The 23143-nt window shown below is 36.1% G+C and overlaps 1 protein-coding gene across 1 annotated transcript; it reads left to right on the top strand.

Annotated features, from left to right (window-relative positions):
- The first annotated feature begins 4811 nt into the window (after positions 1-4811).
- On the top strand, positions 4812-20229 carry LOC121372587 (procathepsin L-like). Its single transcript, XM_041498992.1, has 9 exons — positions 4812-4953; positions 9773-9994; positions 10717-10859; positions 13335-13490; positions 14124-14156; positions 16280-16468; positions 18030-18195; positions 19486-19591; positions 19875-20229. Exons 2-9 carry the CDS (start codon positions 9796-9798, stop codon positions 19972-19974), a joined length of 1092 nt encoding a protein of 363 aa, XP_041354926.1. The 5' UTR covers positions 4812-4953; positions 9773-9795; the 3' UTR covers positions 19975-20229.
- The last annotated feature ends 2914 nt before the right edge of the window (positions 20230-23143 follow it).

Raw genomic sequence — 23143 nt, 5'->3', positions numbered from 1 at the left:
TCCAGCCGAAATTCCACAGTTCACTGCCGCCAGATCCTCCTTTCCTCTCGTAATAACTCAATATTGTCTCGTTATATCGCAATAATTATCTGGTAATAACGCAATGTTATCTCGTAATAACGCAATAAATATTTTTTTACTGGTGGCGGTAACGGGCTTCCGTAATATCCACCCAACATTTGCAGGAAATATTGAAACAGAACAGCACAGTAGTTAGATGTCATCATTAGGTAGACCTATACACACAATGTCAGATCAAAATCTTAAGGCCTTCTGAAACAAAATGTACAGAAAACACATTTTTATATCTCCTAAGTTCAAGGGCCATAACTCTGTCAAAAATGGGTATACCGCTATGAAAGTCAAACTTGATCTGTAACGGGACGTGATAAAGCTGGACAACACAGAATTTCAGCACCCCCCTCCCCCCAAAAAACCCCAAAACAAAACAAAAACAACAACATCTAAAAAAGTATATGTGGGACAGACGGACGAACAGACAGGACAGATACTTCAAACATTTGCAAAATATTGCTGTTTGACATTTATAATCATATTTATTTTAAATGTATATAAATATAAAATGTCTGTGCATAGATCTAATACTAGGCTATGCACACATCTAATACTGGCTTTATAATATAATGTTGCAGATCAAGTTTGACTTGCATGGCAATTTACCCATTTTTGACACAATTATGACCATTGAAGTTAGAAGATATGAAAATTGTTTTTCAGGACATTTGTTTTGCAATGCCTGAAGACATTGAGGTGACATTTTGTATATAGCTTTATCATGTACTGTTACTGATCAAGTTGAACTTTCAAGGTGATTTACCCATTTTTCACAGAGGTGTGGCACTTGAATTTAAGAGATACGAAAACGTGTTTGGTCCGGTAGTACTTAGGGGACATGTATTAATGCTTTCGCAGGACTTTCAGAATGCTTGTTAAACTAAAATCTAGACCCAATTTCACAAAACATCGTAAGCCTAATTTTGCACGTAAACGTAAATCTAAGACTAAACCACAATTCTTATTACTATTATAGTTCAACATATATTATAGTTCAATTTTCTTTTGTCTTTGTCTATAAAATACCAGAGGCGGATCAAAGGGCCCCGGGGCCCGCCCCTCCCCCCTCCCTAAATTTTGTGAGTTATAATTTTATTATATATTAATTTCTTTCTTTTTTTACGATCCCTCTCCAAACCTCCCCCAAAGTTCCCTTGGCATTCTGCCTATGTCATTGGGGCCCCCCCCCCTAAATGAATTTTGTGGATCCGCCACTGAATACTCCACCTTCCGTAATGATGTAATTTTCTGCGTAAAATTTATGCCAAACACGTGCAAACGCATGACCGGTATTACTGCTAGTAGCAGACGTAAACTTACAAGGCCGATTTCATATGTCTTTGTTATCGGTGGATTTTGGAAACATATGGGTTAAACCTAGGTTAAACCCTGGGTCATGTTTACTGTGCATTTCACATGTCTTGTTTTCAATAACTCTAGTTTAACACTGGGTAACAATTGTATTGCTTGTTTAAACCTGCCCTTGAGGTGGTTTTTCACTGGGTTTGCTCAAAGTAACTTTTCTTCATAGATAATTTCGCAGAGCCATTAAATGTGAACGTATTTTTAGAGACCATTTTAACCCACTACAGTAGCAGATAAAGGGTGAGGGATCAGGGGTTCGACCCCTAGCCCCCCCCTTTTTTTTAGACAAGATGCCCTTTGTTTTTTTAATTTTCTTTTAGCACGACTGTATATAGAGAATAACACATTCATGTCCGTTAGATACCATTTATCTTACAACAAGTTGTTTTAAAATGTATCTAACGAGCGAAAGCGAGTTGGATACGTTTTTAATCAGCAAGTAAGATAAATGGTATCTAACGGACATGAATGCATTATTTTATTTCTTACATATCCTCAAAAATCAGGTTTTTAAGCACATTTTAACATCTTTTTCGACTAAAAGTTATTTACAGCCCTTCCGCTTGTAGCTAAGTTACGCGTCACAGACAAATGATTGTCAGGTTAACTATACATCACAGTGTATTTAATAACAAATGATGTTCTCACCTATGGGTGTGTAAAAAAATTAGATCCACCCCTTCACACAACAATTATTCACCATGTTCGTGGCGAACGAACAACAAAGCGCCTGAGATATATAGAGGATAATAAACAAGATACCAGCTAGTTTTAAAAAATGCATGAGTGAAATAATTTTTAGTTGTCATGAACTTTAGCGAGGGACATAAATTTGATAATAACTGGTATCTCGTTTATTATTCTATTTATTACCCTAGCTATTTTTTATTTAAACACCTTTATTTTAGACGCACATGCACGTACATGTATAGAAACGATATAAACCACTCTACACATTGTTCTGAGTATTCCTATTTCTTTGTATTTTAATCACATTCACAGATAATTTTCAAAAACAAAAGTTATCTTTATTCTGCTAAAAATATATATAATGAATTGCATTAAAATGCATTTTGTTATAAATTTAACACTAAAAACAGAGTAATGAACGCAAATTCTTTACACGTCTATCACAAACTGCAGTCTTATAATGACATGCTTTCGTGTTTGTCTCATCTTAATAAAGGGGAAAAAAGGCAAGATAGACCTACAGATTTGATAATTTAACAAAACGTTTTCTCGTTACCCTTAGGCGTACGGGTCCCTTTTTCGTTTTGAAGTGGGGGTGGGGGGGAGGCTGGTTTTTGCCCCAATCTGGAAATGCCCAATTCTGGGTAAGAACGTTTATTCATCTGTGCATTATTACAAAGAGCTATGTAGGGTTCTGTACGCATTTTACGTGGATTATAACTAATATTGTGAGTAGAATGATGGAAATACACAGTGAAAAGTTTTCAGGCCAGCTTATTTTGGCCAAACATCTCCATCATTTTTACCCGAATACGGTTTGCCCCAGACTGTGGTGAGAAGGGGGAGGAGATAGCTTTCAGTTTTTCAGTGGTTTATGTAAACCAGTGTTAAACCTAGGTTTTCATATAACCTAGTGTTACGAAACCCAGACATGTGAAATCGGCCCACAATGTTTTGTGAAATGGGCCCCTGGAATTTAACCTGTTAACATGAAAATGAAAACCATTGTTGTGTAGTGTATCACATGACGCCGGGATTGTGAATGTGTTCACAAACCGATATTCGTCGAGTGATACAGTTGGCCTATTTAGGACACAAGTACTGTTGACTAATGCGTCTCATTCAATGTTAGTCGAGTTTCCACCAGCTGGGTGGTGTATCTCGTGATATAGAACATTAATTTATATAGGCCAGTCAGTTTGACCGAAACGGATTTAATAATTACTTTGGTGTCATGTAACCATGTTTATTACTACCAGTATGTTGGTGTCAGGTCAGAATATGGACTATCTGAGCAGCACCTGACTATATAATTGCGCACGTGCTCTGTAACACTTGTCACGCTGGGGTGTCGTTAAACATTCATTCATTCATTCATTCACTTGTCACGCGACACACACACAGAGATATACTCATAGATAGACGGACGGACGGACATACAGACAGAGAGAGAGAGAGAGAAAGAGCGAGACACACACACACACACACACACACACACACACACACACAGAGACAGAGAGAGAGAGACAGAGAGAGAAATAGATAGTTTTGTTTATTGACCCACGCATTTTTATTGAAGGTTGGGTCTATATGGTGTCGGACAAACATAACATGAAGAAACATCTTGTGGGGGGGGGGGGGGAATACTGCGTACGAGACAGGTGACGGGTGGGACACCTGCCCCCCCCCCCCCCCTCCTGCAGGTGTGTGCGCATGACAGCGTACGTGAACCCTAATTAAACACAAACACGTAAATAGAAATTCCCCATCTTCAGTGATTGGTTATAGTCTATTTTTGTTTAACGACACCACTAGAGCACATTGATTTATTAATCATCGGCAATTGGATGTCAAACATTTGGTATTTTTTTTACATACAATCAAACAAAGGAAACCTGCTACATTTTTTATTAGTAGCATGGGATCTTTTATATTCACATAGACAGGATAGCACATACCACTGCCTTTGGTATACCAGTCGTGGTGCACTGGCTGGAGCGAGAAATAGCCCAATGATTGGTACCTTTGAAATTCTGTTTCAAAATCAACACTGTATTTTAATTTAAATGTCTGTACTGAAATGTTTATAATGTTGTTTATAATGTATAAGATGATATTAATTAAGAGCTCTACAGATTTTAGCCAGACCGTATGCAGTCTGGATCCCCACCCCCACTTTTGTCATTTCTTTTTCATTTATTTATATTATTCTTTTTTAATTATGTATATTTTAATTATTATATTATTTTAATTATTATAATTTTATAAATTGACGGATATAGTTCGGTGTTTTCAGGACTAGCAATCAATCAACTCGTAGACTCTTTTCCTTTACCATTGTAACACATTGTAATATAACAATACATAGTTTTTGTGACATTGCACTGCTGACATAAAACATGACATCTTGGGATCGATTCCTATCGGTGGGCCCATTGGGCTATTTCTCGTTCTGGTATATCAAATATGGTGCATATTTAAAAGATGCCATGCTACTGATGGAAAAATGTAGCGGGTTTCCTCTCTTAGACTATATGTCAGATTACTAAATGTTTGACAGCCGATGATTAATAAATAAATGTGCTCTAGTGGTGTCATTAAATAAAACAAACTTGTTTTTTAACCGACACTTTGTTAACTTAATATTACACCCGTGTCAAACATACTCTGGTTTGAGACCCAAGGGAAAAAACCCCAAGTCTAAATAAAATTGTTGTACTAGAGTTATGCGTCATCGGTCATATGATCAAAATCATCTGACTTCTTAGAATTGGAGAAGCTTTGTTCCAAAGTACTCGCATTTTACAACTAGAAGATCACCTGGTAAGTTCTACTTTTCTCTTCTGCCATCGCATCAATATTTTGTTCATAAACTTACTGCGTTTATTTTAACATAGCCAAAAGTATCACTTTAAAACTAATTCGTTGTTTTAACGTTCCAACTTCCATTTCACGAGTTGCGCAGTTATGCATGACTGGTGAGCAAGCGGTCACCCGAAATATGCCAAAACCCCGGGGTTTTTTGCATATTTACAATCAAAAAACCTTTTCGCAATCAAAAAACCTCACAAAAACCATAAATCTGCCAAAATCGTATCCAATAAGGTTTTTTTTTATATACTTTATTGACAGTTTATCAATATTATATGATTTACAATTTACATGAAGCACAAATATTGTTGTCAGACCTAAACATATGCATACGTCCGTTTCCGCCTTGTTTGTAAAATGCGGAACAGGACAGATTTTAGGATCCGACTATTTACCCACAAGATACCCCCAAAATACACCCAAGACACCACACTTTTTAGTAAACGTTAACGGTATTGGATGAGCAGCTTTCGGGATTGTATTATACAAAATAATTAATAGGTAGGCCTATTGCTTTAGTGACGTAAATATACCAAAAACCCGCTTTACAATATTTACAATAAAAAACCCCATTTCCCAATCAATAAACCTCACAAAAGCGGGACAGAACAGATTTTAGAGTTTATGAAGCTCCAATCACAATTAACAGGTGTGTTTCGAACAATAGGTATTGCTTTAGTGACGTTTTTTCTTTGGGAAAAAGTTTTTTGAGTGTAAATATACCAAAAACCCACTTTACAATATTTACAATAAAAAAACCCATTTCCCAATCAAAAAACCTCACAAAAGCGGGACAGAACAGATTTTAGAGTTTATGAAGCTCCAATCACAATTAACAATAAAAAACCCTCACAAAACCGGGTTTTTGGCATATTTCGGGTGACCCGTGAGCAAGTAGGCGTACAAGTAAAAGTAACTGCAAAATTGGAATCCTTTGTTAGTCATTGGTAACTACAAGTTATTGGTTTGAGGGGGAATATGGAATTTGTCTACCGTAGTTTAAAACTAAATTGGTGGCCGATCACACTATTGTCCGAACCAAATTGTTAACAACTACAAAAAATTATACTCTCCTACCTTTAATTGCCGTTAGATTTCCTCCAAAGTTTGTCCAGACACAAATCGCAAAAAAACCACTACAAATATACAGATTCCACATACGAGACTGCAACGATGTCGCCGATATTGTCTTTGCTGACATTGCATAGGGAAAAATACATGCAGTTTTCTGCCATCTGCCATGTTGCTTGTTTATGGAATACTCTTCAAGAGGTGTGAGAGCCTCCAAAGTATGTGACACAATTAATATGAAATCGATGATCTCTAGTGGTATCATTAAAATAATAATAATAATAATAAAATAAAAAAATAATATGACGTCATCACGTTTGCTTTTACAGTGAAACCCCTCAATACCGGACATCCATGGGACCAAGTAAAATGTCCGGTTTTCAGAGGTGTCCGGTTTTCAGGGGTCTGCCTGGACGGAAATACCTTCCGTTCTCCATAAAATAGGGAAAGTGTTAAAGTGTTTTAAAACAAGAACAACAAGAATAATAATAAAAACATCTGCCATACCAGTTCATTGAGATTATCAAATTTACATGCGTTATTAAACCGCCGTTTATTCCCGCTAATATTCTTTTCAAACTCTGCCTTATAAACCTCTCGTTTTTTGATGAATTCTCCAACTGTTGATTTGCCAATACTAAACTTTTCACTCAAAGATCTTAACGTTGGTTTAGGTACACTTTCGAAACTTTTAATTATTTTGAGTTTATCATCGAGCGAGAGTTTAACACGGCGACGTTTAGCTGGACGTTCCGTCATGTTGAAAATCGACATGAAAATGAAACACTACTAACATCTATTCGACTATGCAAAGCCAACATATACTTTTGCTTACTCTTTATTTCGCTAAACAAACGTTTAAAAAAAACCCAACACATTCACAGAATAGGAAGGCAGCAAATTAAATTCCCTGTTATTTGTGTCAATCTTTGAAGCAAATCATGAGACATGTTTGTGAAGGATCACATTTAAGACCTTAAAACACACTCGTAACTTAATAAAGACATCTAACCCAAACCCGAACTCCGCTAATGTTAACCATAATTACAACACAATCAATGTGTTTATAGTAGTTAACTCCATACCACAGCTTGCGATCAGTCCTTTTAATTATTTATTGTCAAGTTGCTAATCTTGCCTGCTGAGCGATACCTGTACTGTATGCAGCAGTGATTACACTGATAACAGCGATCTCGAGCATGCGCATATTGCACTAGCCATCGGTGTTCACAGACAGGTGGGCGCCATATTGATTGGTATCGGTTTGATCGTCCGGTTTTCAGGGGTAGGATTTACACTAAGTTGACACATTGGGACCGAATTGTTTGTCCGGTGTTCAGTTTAGAGGGGTTTCCGGTTTAGAGGGGTAAAATACAGTGTTAAAAGATGTGTAAATCACGGGACCGCGGAAAACGTCCGGTTTTGAGGGGATTCCGGTTTAGAGGGGGTCCGGTGTTGAGGGGTTTCACTGTATATCATAACATGTTATGACGTTGTTAGATTAAGTCCTATCCTTTCATCCCTCTTGGGAGAATATTCCATAAAAAGTCAAAATGGCAGCTGATACAAAATTACATGCTTTTTTCCCTATGCTCTGTCAGCGAAGTCGATATAGGTGACATGGTTATCATCTGGTATGTGGAATCTGTGTCATTGTAATGGTTTTTTCAAGATTTGTGTCTGGACAAACTTTGTGTCTGGACAAACTTTGGAGGAAATCTAACGGCAATTAAAGGTAGGAGAGTAATTTTTTGTAGTTGTTAACAATTTGGTTCGGACAATAAGTTGACTAACACGGCTAGATTTTATTCAGCAGATTTTTTATTTAAAAAAAAATCTATTTAAGCCTAAACCACCAAATATCTGCATTGATTTTCAACAAAATATAAATTATTGCATGAAATTTTGTCAGCACATTAAAATAAAATCCGTCACTTGTTAAAATTTAATACATTTTGGCGAGTGTCGGAGCTATCCAGGGATAATTATGTACAGGTACAATTTGATGTGAAATTGGAAAGAAATGAAAAACTTTTCGTCTTTTGTTAATACCAAAAATGTTCTTTAATATATTTAATTAATATTTTTTTAAATGTTGGTGTGTTTTTTCTTTCTTTCATTCTTTTTTTCCCCTATTTTGACTTCCAAGAACTGATCAGGAAGTTTTAAAAGTGAAACCAAAATTAGGAATTTTGGGTGGTGGGGGGAGGTGGGGGGGGGGGGGGGGGAACCTCCATGAGGTGTCTATGACTCAATTCTGGTTTCTGATAATTATCATAGTATTTTTTAGTACATTTGACTTTTCCAAAATTCTGTTTTCAAAACGCCTACACATGTGTGACTGTGAGTCAGCTTGTGCATAATGCCCTTTGTAGATACCGCAGAGATCACATGGGTCATGGACATCCTGGAAAGTCATAGGATTTGCACATGTCATTTCCTGCACCAGGGAAGTTTCAGAATTTTAATTTGGCTCATGGAAAGTCATGGAACATGATCACTGATGTAATTTTCCCCCCTATTTAAAATAACAAAAAAAAAAAAAAAACTTTGCATCATAACACTATAATTAAATATTATGTTGATGCTTGCAGAAAAATAATTAAACCGATTTAAAAAAAAAAAAAAAAATCATGCAATTTGGTTGGTAACAAACTGTATTCTATGTGTTCATGAATCATGATTAATACAGATGGTTACTAGTCATTTTGTACCACAGTCATTTCATACCATAGCCATTTCATACTTACTTTTTACCATCTCGTACCATAATGTTTGGTCATTTTGTACCATAGTCATTTCGTACTCGATATCTTATTTTTGTCATGGTATGCCACTTCTTATTTTTATTGTTGACGAATAAACGTTGATGTGTAAACATGCCTTGTAAAGTGAGCAAAGGTTTAAATGAATAAGAGAAGTAAGAAGAACTGACAATTAACCCATGGCACTGATGATCATTTCATATGATTCGACACCCTCATCTTATATAGGCCTACGTCCTTAGCCCACTGTCTTTATTAAGGGGTGGGGCTTCAATACAGTTGCATTAGCCTAATGTTTATTAATTTTACTATCTATCATTCAACTAAGCTGCACAATTAATGATTGAGGTACGAAGTGACCAAAGTACGAAATGACCAAACAGACATGGTACAAAATGACTTTGGTACGAAATTACCAAATAACTATGGTACAAAATGACCAGGGTACGAAATGGTAAAATAGGGTACAAAATGGCTATGGTACGAATTGACTGGTTACCATATAGATCTGCAACTGATTTTGCGATCATGGGTAGGATGTTTACTAGAGGGCTTTCGATGGACTGACTTTTTGTCATGCCAATCAATGCCTTACTACATTGTCAGTTTCAAGAGCTGGTTTTGTAGAGTAGCGGAGAGATTGACAACAAATTTCCTCTTCACAAAGCAGGGCTAGCTATGAGTGAGCAGAAAATTTCACCAAATTATTAATTAAACTTTAAAAATTACAGAAAAATCCAGTTATGTTTCAACAAAATACCATTCATTACACAATTATTTTGCTAAATAAAAACATAATTCACCAGTTCTGAAAATCCGCAATTTGCAAATTTGGCAAGGGCCAAAGCTAGCCCTGCGAACTGCCAAAATAATATATTACAATTTCATAACCATGTACCGAGTTGCCATCAAACAAACTTTCTTTTTCTTTCTAGAATAAACGTTACTAAAAGGCAGCATGTTTGCAGTAGCAGTATTCCTTGGTCTTGTGGCCGCGTCCTCGGCCAGGCCCCAGTTTGTAGAGATGTTTAACATGTCTCCAGCCGTGAGGTCCCAGGAGGAAACCATGACCCAGGTGAGGATGTTCCAGGACAAGAGTGCCAAGACGTCGTACTTCCCGTACCACGAAACCTGGGAACAGTTCAAGATTACACATGGTTAGTGGTAGTCTTTCACAAAGTGTACTGTTAATAAAATAAATGCTAAATTTTCATCCAAATGGTTTTTAAATAGGGCCAGGGGTAAAATTAAATTTTGCTTTCATGTTTGCAGTATAGTAGAAATGTCAGATAGAGCAGCATAGGACAATGTATTTTTTCTCCAATAAACTCAGTGTGTTAGCCTTATCCTCAGACCTGGCAAAGATGATAATCTAGGACTTATTTTATTAAGGCCTTAATAAGAAAAGAATATTGAACCTTGTACTTTCAGCATTTAGGATATAAATATATATGCTTACAAACTTTATAAACCAAGTTATTTTCGAAAGTATCTATTATTACCTGAAATTGTTTTGCCACATTAAATACAATTGGTGAATTTTGTAAGTTTCAGATCTAGTCATGAGTATGTATATCGGACCCTGAATAAACCAGAATGTTGTCCAAACGGTCCCAAGTTTCCTAAATTCTAAGACGCAACCCTCCAAACACTGGATCCTGTATAAATCAGATATATATTAGGTCCCTGACTGTGACATGATCCGGTTTACACAGGTTTCACTGTATGTATACTTTGATCATTATTTGTCTGTATTTTTGGTTACAAAGTTTTTTTTGTTTTTTGTTTTTATTTATTGTCTTCACAAGCCATTGTTATGATGTTTCTATACGGAACTCTTCTGATGCCTTGTAATCTGTAATACTTACCTCCCTTGCAGGCAAATCGTACGAGAGTCCCGAGATTGAACAAGGTCGTAAAGCCATCTTCATGGAGAATGTTAAAATGATTGAACTGCATAACATCAAGTTCAACAACCGAGAAAAGAGCTACTTCTTGGACATCAACCAGTTTGCTGATATGGTTAGTTACTGTTTGTTAGTCCCCGACTGGAAGGGGACTGTAGGTTTCGTCTCCCTCTGTCTGTCCCACATATAATTTCCTGCACTTTTCGCAATGCCTAAGGATGTTGAGCTGAAATTTGTTGTATTACTTTATCATACATGCACTGTTGTAGAACAAGTTTGAGTTTCATGGCGATTTACGTATTTTTGACAGAGTTATGGTCCTTGAACTTAGGCGATCTCTATGGAAGTTTGTTGGGCTGGGAAAGGGGACATCTATTGCTTTAGCAATACTCTTAGAATGCTTCTTTTTCTTGCAGTTATTTCATTACATTCAATTCAAAGTCACATTATAAGTATATTATTATTTTTTTTTTTTTATTATTGTAGTGTTATTATTAAAAAAAATATATATTGTTTGATACTTTATTTTCCATATATTCTATTTTAGATATAAGATTTGAATTATTTTGCAATACAGTAATTGGAAGCCATTTATATTTTTATCATGCTAACATACTTCCTGTGTGTGATAATTTGAAGTGTTATTTCATCACTTCCTTATAACACCTTGTTGCTAGGGTGATAACTTTGGCATTGTTATGTGCTATCAGGTGACTAGGAAGTAAATTTTCTTCATGACAGTGTGTTATCAGGTTAGTAGGAAATTAGTTCTGCACATGATGATTGTTTACTCATTTTTCAAATACCCATTTACAACAATTATTGTTCAACTGCATAAACAAATATAACATTTCCCTTCCTGTAACATCAGATTACCTCTTTTTTTTTTTCAATTCTCCATTCTCTGCCCCCATTTGGAACTAGCCAGCATTTTGAAATACAAATTTTAAAATAAGAAAACTTGTAAGCATATATATAGCTTCCTGTAAAGTATTTCACTTGCAAGGACTTAAAGTAGTGACGTAGATAGTAGAAGTAGAGAGATGTAGAAATAGCAGCCGCCAGTGATGTAGATCTTCTTCGAGTCACACCTAAACTTGTTTATTTTCACAGAAAAAGTAGAAAATGTAGCTTGAAAGGGGTTGCATGAATTAAAAAAAAAAAGTCAGGTTACTACTTTTTAATATGGTTATTTGGTTACTTCGATAATGGTGTAACTGTTAAACTTTTATTTAAACCTTGTTAAATGACCACAATATCAAAACATAGTAACCTGATATTCCATATACAGTGGACTCTTGTCTAAACCGGATTCTGTGTAATCCGGATCTCTGCGTAAACCGGTCCATTTCTAAAGCCCTGTCCAGCTACCGTTTATCTCTTAGGTATAAATCTCTGCCTAATCCGGATTCTGTCTACTCGGATCAAAAATCAAAACGAAAGAACCGTTCATGCATTAATTACCTCTGTCTACACCGGATTGGGATTTGATTGAATGGCGGGCTGCTTAATTAGTTGAACAATGATCGTCAATTGCCCAATAATCAGGACGCCGTCGCAAGATCAAATACAAAATGTAACTCGTGTGAAGTTTACTCTTATTGCGGTGGGCCGTTAGATCAATTAGATTAATATTAGTGTGTGTTGATACCTAACTGATTTCACTCATATGAATTCCGCGAGTTATACTTGTCAACCTAACACATGTATAAATAGGTGAGTCGCTTGTATATTTTCTCTCCTCCGACATAAATACCAGATTAACCAGACATACGTTATTGTCAATATTCTACTTTTTACGTAATCATTAGTAGAAACCTTTTTTAACCCTTTGTTTAAATCCTTTTAACTTCTTTGTAAATAAAGTTTATTTAACCATCAATTAAGTATTTTTAGCTAATCATCTGTATAAACGTTTTTAACTTTTAACTTTTAAAACTTTTTTTTGAAACACTCCCCCACCCCTCTCATTCCGAGTACAGTTTCTGGCTCTAGTCAGATATCGTGATCGAAACAAGAGTGCTTCAACATTAAATTGATATAAGCACGTTAATTCCCGACATCTGACCTGAACGTCATTTGTGGGCATACATTCATACGTATATTTTGTGTGCCTTATTTCATTTATAATGGCGGAGCGACCCAAAAAATGGCAACGTATCGAACTCAAGTCAAACTAATACAAGAGTTTGATTCAAATCCACATTCAAAACAAAGATTTAGCACAAAAATTTAAAATTGGAAAACAGACAACCATCCATGGGTTCAAATGTCATTGTTGATCGTGAGTTATCGATCGTTCAAGAACCATAACTCTGGATGAACTCTGTCTAAACCGGTCCTCTATGTAAATCGGACTATTTAGAAAGTAAGTCCGGTTTAGACAGTCCACTGTATATGGACAAAGACCAAAATGGTTGCTCAGAAAGAAAACAAATCTGAATAATGCTTATGCAAAATATATTGAAATGTATACTCAAATTTGCAACTTAATGTGTACATTTGAGAGTACCGGTAACTTAACACCTTTTTCAAAATGGTTTCTAAAGGCATTGTTTGTGTTATATATATATATATATATATATTTCAGACCAATGATGAATTCCGGGCATTCAATGGATTTGTAAAAACAATGGCACCAAAAGCACACCGAGCATGTTCCAGTTTTCTAGGATTTTCCGGGATTGAACTACCAAGAACAGTTGACTGGAGAAAGCATGGATATGTGACCCCGGTGAAGAACCAGGTCAGTAGATGGTTTGGATGAATTGTTTTTAAAATATGTTCTACATCACAAAACAAACATTGTTATAGATTATCTTAATTGTCTACATCTTGTCTAGATTTTTTTTTTTTGCAACATGTACCTAGCATTCAAAGGTAGTATGGGAAAGTGGCAGAGATAGAGTAGGGTTACATGAAGGTTTGTGGAAACTGATTGTTAAAATTGCAAAACATGATTAAACTTATTCATGATGAAATAAGTAGTTCTTGCTGTGCAAAATTTATAATCCTGGATGGTGTTAGAATATGTTGTCTTGATAAATATTTTGGGTATTGTGCTACATGGGTACAAAAAACCAAACAATTGTCACACTTGGAGAGATGAGATGACTGGGATGTGGATAGCAAAAATGTTGACAGATAAGAGGAGCTTCCAGATCGGGGAGAGAAAAGATGGAATCCAAAGAAAGGAAATTTGACAATTTATTTCTCAGGGACGGCAATTGCCATCGGTGCTGTCATTAAGTTCGAGCCCTGAAGAACTTGTGTTTATGTCGAACCTCCAATATCTTGATCATCAGTTCATTTTAGATATATTCATCGTCAAAATGATGTGGAATTTCATGTCCTGACTCGTACGTTTATTTTTTTTCAGAAACAATGTGGATCATGTTGGTCATTCAGTACGGTATGTAGTACTTTCAGCTTTAACGTACAAATAAACTTGTCAATATCTGCCACAAATTAGTGTAACCATTGTAGTGTTTCTGGTAATGATTCCGATTCATATGCAACCATCCATTACCCTTCCTTCACTTGACCATATGTTTAAGAATCGCCGTTTTAAAATTGATGTTGCTTAGGGGAATTCTGGGGAGACTTTTTCTCAATCTAGTTATCTTGATTAGGCATACAATTTGTAATACAGTTTTGCAGTTGTTGGGAAAAACCAACAAAATAAATATCATTAAGTGTTGAGAAACATAAAAGTATGAGTAAACAGGTTGCTGCACTACGGTGCAAGCAGTTGAAATCTGATCACATCTTTTGGAAATCATTTTGTTTGATCATTAAGAGGAAATGTCCAATATTTTCTAACGTCTTTAAAATATGGGATTTAGAAGTCGGGTCAAATGTTTTCATGTTTTAGAAAAAGTCTGATATTTATCCCTCACTCCCCCCCCCCCCCCCCCCCCCAATAATCTGTATGAACTGTTATCTTTAAAGTTCTATAATAATAATTTGTAAATCAGGTTTTATGGCGTGATCAGGCAAAATGTGGAGAGCTATATTTAAAAATTGTAACAGCAGTGTTATTGATGTTTGGCTGTTAGACATACAAGAGGAAATTACCAGAGGTGTTGAGTTGTCCAGGATTTGAATATATAAATACCTCTACACTGTTAATGTGTTTGACTTTCATACCATAGTTTATGAATACATATATGTAGAGCCCATATCTTCGTAGATATCTAAGCGCTATAATACCATAAACCCATCGTTGGCTATGGCATATTTTACTATATTGAAGCACTAAGATAGCTTCGAAAATCTGTAGCCAGTTTTAATTTTTATATACAGTGTTCTCGCTGGGTGAAAATTAAAGGAGGGCGGCCGCTCGGCACCACATCCTTAAAAAAACAAAAACAACCACACATACACCAATAAACGAAAAGCAAAAAAAAAAAAAAAAACGGGGGGGGGGGTGGTGGAGAGTAGTTTGGTTACTGTGTGTTGGTAGACTTTGAGAAAAGACATACTCCTTATTTTGCCTACAAAAAAGTGCAAAAGGGTTTATAAAAAGACTCGTCTTTTAATTGAACCGAAGATGATATCGATCTGACATTCACGGGCAGTTCCGGTTTTGCTGGACCGATCAGAGTTTTAATATTATTATTTTTAATAAAGATTTCAAGATATATACGAAAAACAAAGATGTTTGTAAAGTGATCTCCTAATGTCAGATACATTTTTGTTATTTCCATCTTCATCGAATGAATCGATCGCTGTGATAAAATATTATCGCCAGCTGATAAAAGATTTGTTTTTGTAAAGACGGTGTATATATTATTTGGCACTCAAGATAAATGATTTTAATGATAAACACTACCACTTCCGTTGTTTTTATAAGCGTTCATATCCCCTCAAAATGAAAAGTTTACAATATTTTATGAAGAACTGCTGAATAAACAGAATAACAGAAAGTAAAAATCATCAGTTTCAACCAGTTATATCTGCAACTGAGGACAAAATATCAAACGATAGTTAGTGGAAACAAAAGACAGAATGACCGTTCTGATCACGTGACAAATTTGGCGCCAAATAAGGGTGTTTTTTTTCAATCTGAGATTGCCGAATCCGTAAACAATAAAATGTTTTCATTGCTTACATAAAATATAACTTTTATTGTGTCTATCAAACATACAAATGAATACAGATATTAGACAAAATAGAGGCTGTTAAAAATACTGTTAAATTACGTTACGAAACTGTCGTAAATGTTTCGTCAATTGCTTTTTGGTACACAACACGGCTTGTTTCCTTTGATGTCCAGTGTGCAGACTGATCGTTGTTTTTTGTGTGGAAAAAAAGTGCATTTGTAAATAGCAGAGAGGAGGGCGCTCAAAAATAAAGGAGGGCGGGGAACGTGAAAGGAGGGCGGCAAAATGGAGCAGCGAGAACACTGATATACATACTCTGGTTCATGTGTTCTTTATATTTCAGTAGCTGACAGAAATGGTTATTTTCAAATTACTTTGTTTATTTTTAGCTACATTTTACATTGAATTGTTTACTCTTTTCTTTATATAGACTGGTTCATTGGAAGGCCAGAATTTCAAGAAAACTGGAAAACTGATCTCTCTCAGTGAACAACAGCTTGTTGACTGTTCTGGTAGCTATGGCAACGAGGGCTGTAACGGGGGTCTGATGGACAATGCTTTCAGTTACATCAAAGCCAATGGCATTGAGACAGAGGCAGACTACCCATACACGGCTAAGGTAATGAACACTTGATGTATTCAAACATTTTAATTGGGCTTGATTACTTTAGCTAAGGCAAATTTTAAAATGAAGTTTCATCTTAATGTTGGCATCATTTCATGTCTAGGCATTTCTTATATGGTATATTTATATATACTGATGTCCAAAATAAACTTTACAAGGCTTGAAATTGTGTTATAAAAAACCAACTGATGGTACTGTGGGATATGAAAGTATCATGAATTACAGCATCTAATAATTGAATTTCCATTACAATTTAACGTCATCCCATTGGTCCAGCTGTAGCAACGCAAGGGTATTAATTTCTCGATGGACGTAAAAATAACATTGTCAGGGATCATCGTATTTGATGAAGAAGAAGGAAATGTTTTATTTACGGTTATTTGATGTTAGACATATGGTTAAGGACCACACATATATTGAGAGAGAAAAACCGATGTCGCCACATCATGGGCTACTCTTTTCGATTAGCAGCAAGGGATCTTTTATATGCACCATCCCACAAACAGGATAGTACATACCACAGCCTTTGTAACACCAGTTGTGGAGAACTGGCTGGAACGAGCATATCGGATGTCACTTTATATTGGTAGTTTGTCTTACTGAGCATTATTATTTAAGAATTAAAAAATAATTCAAAATAAAATATGAACTTTTAGTGTTATTATTAGTAAATATGTTTGTAATTTAAGTAAATATGTTTGTAATTTAATTATAAGTATTTTTTTTTTTTTTTTTTATGTTCATCTGGGTATGAACCCCCCAAAAATTCTACGCAAACTTGTGAGAATGGTTTTGCCGAATCACACAGTTTGCGGATGATTTTTGGTTTTGTTCATACCCCGATGAATGTAAAAGAAATAACAGACAATCCTTAAAATGTTACAATGCACTTTGATACATGAAACATGTTTGTAAGGTGCTTTCTAAGTTTGTTCTTTTCAATTAGAAACAATGTTTTTCAAATTATTCAATTTTTATGTATATAAAGTTTCTTTTGGATGTCAGTACACATTTTCTATTGCTAATAATTTGAGTATTTATATTTTTTCTTCATGATTTTTCACTTTTATTATATAATCGGTGTAATGGATGTGCATCTTTCTGTAGTGTTCAGATATTAGTATGATGTTATACAGTAAAGTTTGTTTTATTTAACGACGCCGCTAGAGCACATTGATTTTTTATCTTATCATCGGCTATTGGACGTCAAACATATGGTAATTCTGACACTGTTTTTAGAGGAAACCCGCTGTCGCCACATAGGCTACTCTTTTACGACAGGCAGCAAGGGATCTTTTATTTGCGCTTCCCACAGGCAGGATAGCACAAACCATGGCCTTTGTTGAACCAGTTATGGATCACTGGTCGGTGCAAGTGGTTTACACCTACCCATTAAGCCTTGCGGAGCACTCACTCAGGGTTTGGAGTCGGTATCTGGATTAAAAATCCCATGCCTCGACTGGGATCCGAACCCAGTACCTACCAGCCTGTAGACCGATGGATGTTATACAGAATCCGTCCCGTTTAATTAGGGGTGTTATTTTGTTAATTTCAGCAAAGCCGTTGTAAATATCAACACTCTGAAGTTGTTGCTAGTGACACCGGATGCATGGATATCAACAGCGAATCTGAAAGTGACCTGAAAAATGCAGTTGCTACCGTGGGGCCCGTTTCCGTGGCAATCGATGCTAGTCATTCATCATTCCAGTTTTACAAATCAGGTGATTAGCCATTTTTCAAATTTACCGATTACACTGTATGTTGTTCTAAATGTTTGAACTAACACATTCAATGATACGACCCCTGAGGTTGTTTATTATCCATGTCCATACTTCTCAACCTGAGCCCCGTTCCACAAAGCCATCTTAGCCCTAAGATCACCTTAAGAGCATAGCTACCTTATACACTAATGTGATCTTAGTGCTAATATCGCTTTGTGGAACGAGGCTCTGAATGTAACAGGCTTTCTGCCAGAAAATAATGTGAGGGTAACGTAATAAAAACATTGGCCTGGCAAGATGGGTGAGGATTTGAAATCTTTAACAATGGACTCTGCATTTCTTGTACTTTGAAATCTTTAACAATGGACTGCATTTCTTGTGACAGATTTTAAACTGCACTTCTCTCTCTTTAATATTTGTCTGAAAATTATAAAAATGCATCCGTTAATGTTCAAGATTTTAGGGTACATAATTTTACCCTTCGTACCCTCTGGCAGTTACTCTGCATACGGTAATTTTTATTTACAGACCTATTTTCCTGGGTTTTATTTTTCATAATATGCCGACACATTTCTTAGTTTCCATTTTGAGTATATTTTTATTGTTTAACCGTTTAGAATAAATAATTAACATTAGTTTTCTGGCTGTTTCATGTCATTCATCAATATTCTTTGTCTTTAATTGGTAATGTAAGTAAAATATAAATGTATTGTTCTCCAGTTTGACACCAAGTCACTACTAGACTCACATTTGTTAAAGCACAAGCTGTGGGTTTTTTTTGCATTAGTAAATGATGTTATGAATGTTTGCAGTTCTCCACAAATAAAAACTTTGCAAAACCTAAAAAGGGCTTGTTCCAAAAAAACAATATGGGCAATATGGATAGCATTACCTACCGAAGGGAAATATAGGTTTTGTATCCTTCTGTCCCACATAATAGTGTTTCATAAATCGTCAAGATAATTAGCTGAAATTTTGTGTAAAGCATGTAGAGTTACAATTAAGTTTGATTAGATATATATATATATATAGATATACCCATTTTCGACAAGAGTTATGCTTGAATTAAGGAGATGTGAAAGTTTGGTGGACCAGGTAGGGGACCTGTATTGCTTTTGTACAGGAACAGTAAATTGGTCATGCCTGATAGAATTGTGTCACCAGTGTAAAAATGAACTGATCATTCTTGCAGTTTATGAATCTTGAATGATATTTAGGCTAGAGTACAGTTAGTTTAAATGTTGCAAATGATCTTGCGTTATAGCATTAATGTTATTTATTTTGTGCCAGGTGTTTATGATGAGCCTGACTGCAGCAGTTCACAACTTGATCATGGCGTCCTTGTGGTCGGCTATGGAACAATGGATCAGCAGGACTACTGGCTCGTGAAAAACAGGTACATCTTTCTACCACACCTTAAGTCTTAACGGTGATTAATCTTTTAATATTATTTACTGATGACTATTTTAATATCTTTCAGTGTATGAATAGAATTTGATGTTGCTTGTCTGATCTAAAGAATGATTGTTTTCTTTGTCTGATGTTTGCTCTCATCGTTCACTAAATCAATGTAATGTTGTTTATGAAGACCATTTTGAGATCTGTTCATTGTTTTACTTCATGTAATATGTTTGAAACTGGTCAACGTATCACTGTTTAATGTATTTCTCTATTTTCAGTTGGGCCACTGTGTGGGGAGACGAAGGCTATATATACATGTCTCGCAACAAGGACAACCAGTGTGGAATCGCAACCTCTGCCAGCTACCCCCTCGTCTAGAACGCAGCTCATGTACGTTTAGTAGACTATTTCTGTAACATTGTATAGTTACTGTTACTGTATGTCTGGGACAGGATCTAGATCAGTTGTAGACTATTTTCTGTAACATTGTATAGTTACTGTTACTGTATGTCTGGGACAGGATCTAGATCAGTTGTAGACTATTTCTGTAACATTGTATAGTTACTGTATGTTTGGGACAGGACTATTTCTGTAAAACTGTATAGTTACTGTTACTGTATGTCTGGGACAGGATCTAGATCAGTTGGGACCACTATGTGGGGAGATTGATAGGCTATATATACTGTCTTCGTAACAGGATCTAGATCAGTTGAGGTCGCTTGGGTTGAAGGCTCGACCCCCTCGTCTAGATCTTTGATTGGATTATGTAGGTTGCCACAACATATATCAAAGGCCATTTCTGTGCTGTCCACTGTCTGTGGGAAAGTCACATATAAAAGATCCTTGTTATATAATGAAACCATTGGGTGTGGTGTTCACACTGTACAGACCTGTATACTGTATTTGTGTTCATTGTAAAAGTAATTTTGCTGATCTTGATCACACTGTACAGCTACTGTGGCAAATTAAATTGTTATTTTAGAAGTGTTATAATATAAATAAAATTTGCTAGTGGTGTTTTAACTGTACAGCTACTGTGCATTCACTGTATTTGTGTTCCGATTAATATACAGATACCATTTCCGTGACGAATCACACTGTACTTGTACTGTGCATTCACTGTATTTGTGTTCAATAAATATCAGTTACGATTGCATGTGATTTTTACACTGTACAACTACTGTGCATTCACTGTATTTGTGTTCATTGTAATATCAGATACCATTGCTGCTATTCAGCAAGAGTAATCTATGCAACAATATTAGGTTTCTTCTTCCATTCTAGACCAGGGGCTGGTTGTTCAAACATTAGGTTAGCTTAACCAGTGCTTAACAGAACGGAAATTTTAAAAACCAAGAATTGAATCAATGCTAATAATAACTGAAGACATAATGTTGGAAGTTGATTTACAACAACCAAAGGCATCCAAACACAATGGAATCTAAAGTTTATTTGGTATTTGTGCAAAAATAATTTCAAAGAAAATATTGGACTAACCCAGGCTTTAATTTAACTATGCTTTTACCAACTGGGCCCAGGTGATGGAATTGCCATGTGTTAAACACTTTATGGCAATCATTTAAAAAGTGCAGAGGTTTTGTAAAAAAAACCACCAACAAAACTGGGTATATGTTCTTTAATAATGTCAGATATATTATCTGTGATATATTCAAAAATACTTGCCATCTTTCAAAGATAAACTAAAATAGTTAGGCTATGATTTTCCTTATTTTTCAGAATAAAGTTTCATATTTGTTTTCACTCTACAAAAAACCTTGTATATCAATTATAATTTATTACATTAATAATTACTTATTGTTGATGATTATTGTAAATCATATAAATTCTGTTAGATTGAAAGTTTGTTTTGTCTAACGACACTACTAGAGCACATTGATTTATTAATCATCGGCTATTGGATGTCAAACATTTGGTAATTTTGACGTATAGTTTTAGAGAGGAAATCCACTACATTTTTCCATTAGTAGTAATGAATTTTTTACATGCACCATCCCACAAACAAGATAGCACATACCACAGCCTTTGATATACCAGTCTTGGTGCACTAGCTTGGACGAGAAATAGCCCTATGGGCCCACTGACGTGGATCGATCCCTCACCGACCGCGCATCAAGCGAGCGACTTACCACTGGGCTACATCCCGCCCTGAACATAAACTGTACATATTGTCTCACATTTACCGAAACCCTGTACAAATTATCAACAGGTTCTTATGCTATTTGTGTCTCACTGAAACATCTCATACAAACTGACTACACATAGAGACGTGACCCTTGGAAATGGTTTCTTTTTAATGTATTTGTAGCTCTCCACAGCATGCTGGTAATGTGTGTACATAAAGTGGAGAAATTTACTCAGTGTACCTCAAATTGTGTGAAAATTACACGTTCTTGTTTATCTTTGTCTCACTAAAACTGCTCATGGAGTTTTATATCAAACTGAACCTATGTAGAGTTGATTTCTTTGTAATATCTATCCGGAGATACATTTCTATAGACATTACCTGTCCTCAAACAAGTGCACCTCCCCCCCACGCAAGTGGTCTGGTCCGAACATCCCAACAGCCAATGGGATGGCCTAAATTCTTCTACTGTATACTGCTCTCTAGTTCCGGTCACATGACTGTAACTTCCTTCTTTTTCTCTTCGCGAAAGGGTCTGGACGTCTTTTGTTTGGCTCTGTTTTGGAGTCAACTTTTTTTATAAGACCTTTGGTTTTGTATTCGTGTTGGGTGAAATGTTTTTCACCTTATATTCGTTAGCTTCGTATAGCTTCGTATGTTCTTCGCGTATTCGCTTGACTTTCAAGCGTTATTACATGAAATGTTGTTATTTTGCCGGTTGTCGTGTCGGACGCCATTTGCAAAATGGCGTCTGTATTGACTGGCTTGGTGTTAGGTGGAATGTTTTTTTTTTTATTCCCACCTTATTCGTTACCTTTCGTATGTTTCGCGTATTTCGCTTGACTTGCCAAGTGTTAATTACATGAAATGTTATTATATTGCCGGTTGTCGTGTCGGAACGCCATTGCAAAATGGCGTCTTTGTTGACCGACTTTGTGTTTGTGTCATGGTTTCTTTTCTTTCTCTTTCACAGATTGAAAACTTATTATCATGTCAGATGTTAATGTTCAGCGTCAGGTACGAGCGTGCCTACGCTGTAAGAAGTTCACTGCAGGCGGCGACCCTCATGAATTATGTCCGGGTTGCCGTGTTCCTTGTAGCCTCTCTTCGAGATGCGACCTGTGTTCGGGGGGGGCCCTGTCTACTGTCGAGTTCGCGGCTTACTTGAAGGTGCTGTCGGCGAGAGCCAAGAAAGTGGAATCTTCGCCGTCAATTGCGGACTCCATAGCAGATGTATTACGTTCGATGCTACCTACTATGCTGAAAGAGACTATGGCGTCAATGGCGGCCTTACCACAACCGGCGGGTTTGGGACCAGGTCCGGTTCAAGTCCCCTCTTCGGGGGGTGCGGCTCCAGGATGCAAGACTTCAGATGACAGGCCTGCAGTTTACTACGCAGCCCTC

Source organism: Gigantopelta aegis, chromosome 4 (genome assembly GCF_016097555.1).
Source record: "Gigantopelta aegis isolate Gae_Host chromosome 4, Gae_host_genome, whole genome shotgun sequence".
Taxonomy (NCBI): Eukaryota; Metazoa; Mollusca; class Gastropoda; order Neomphalida; family Peltospiridae; genus Gigantopelta; species Gigantopelta aegis.
The sequence above is the reverse complement of the archived record's forward strand: the minus strand, read 5'-3'. Positions and strand labels throughout refer to the sequence as shown.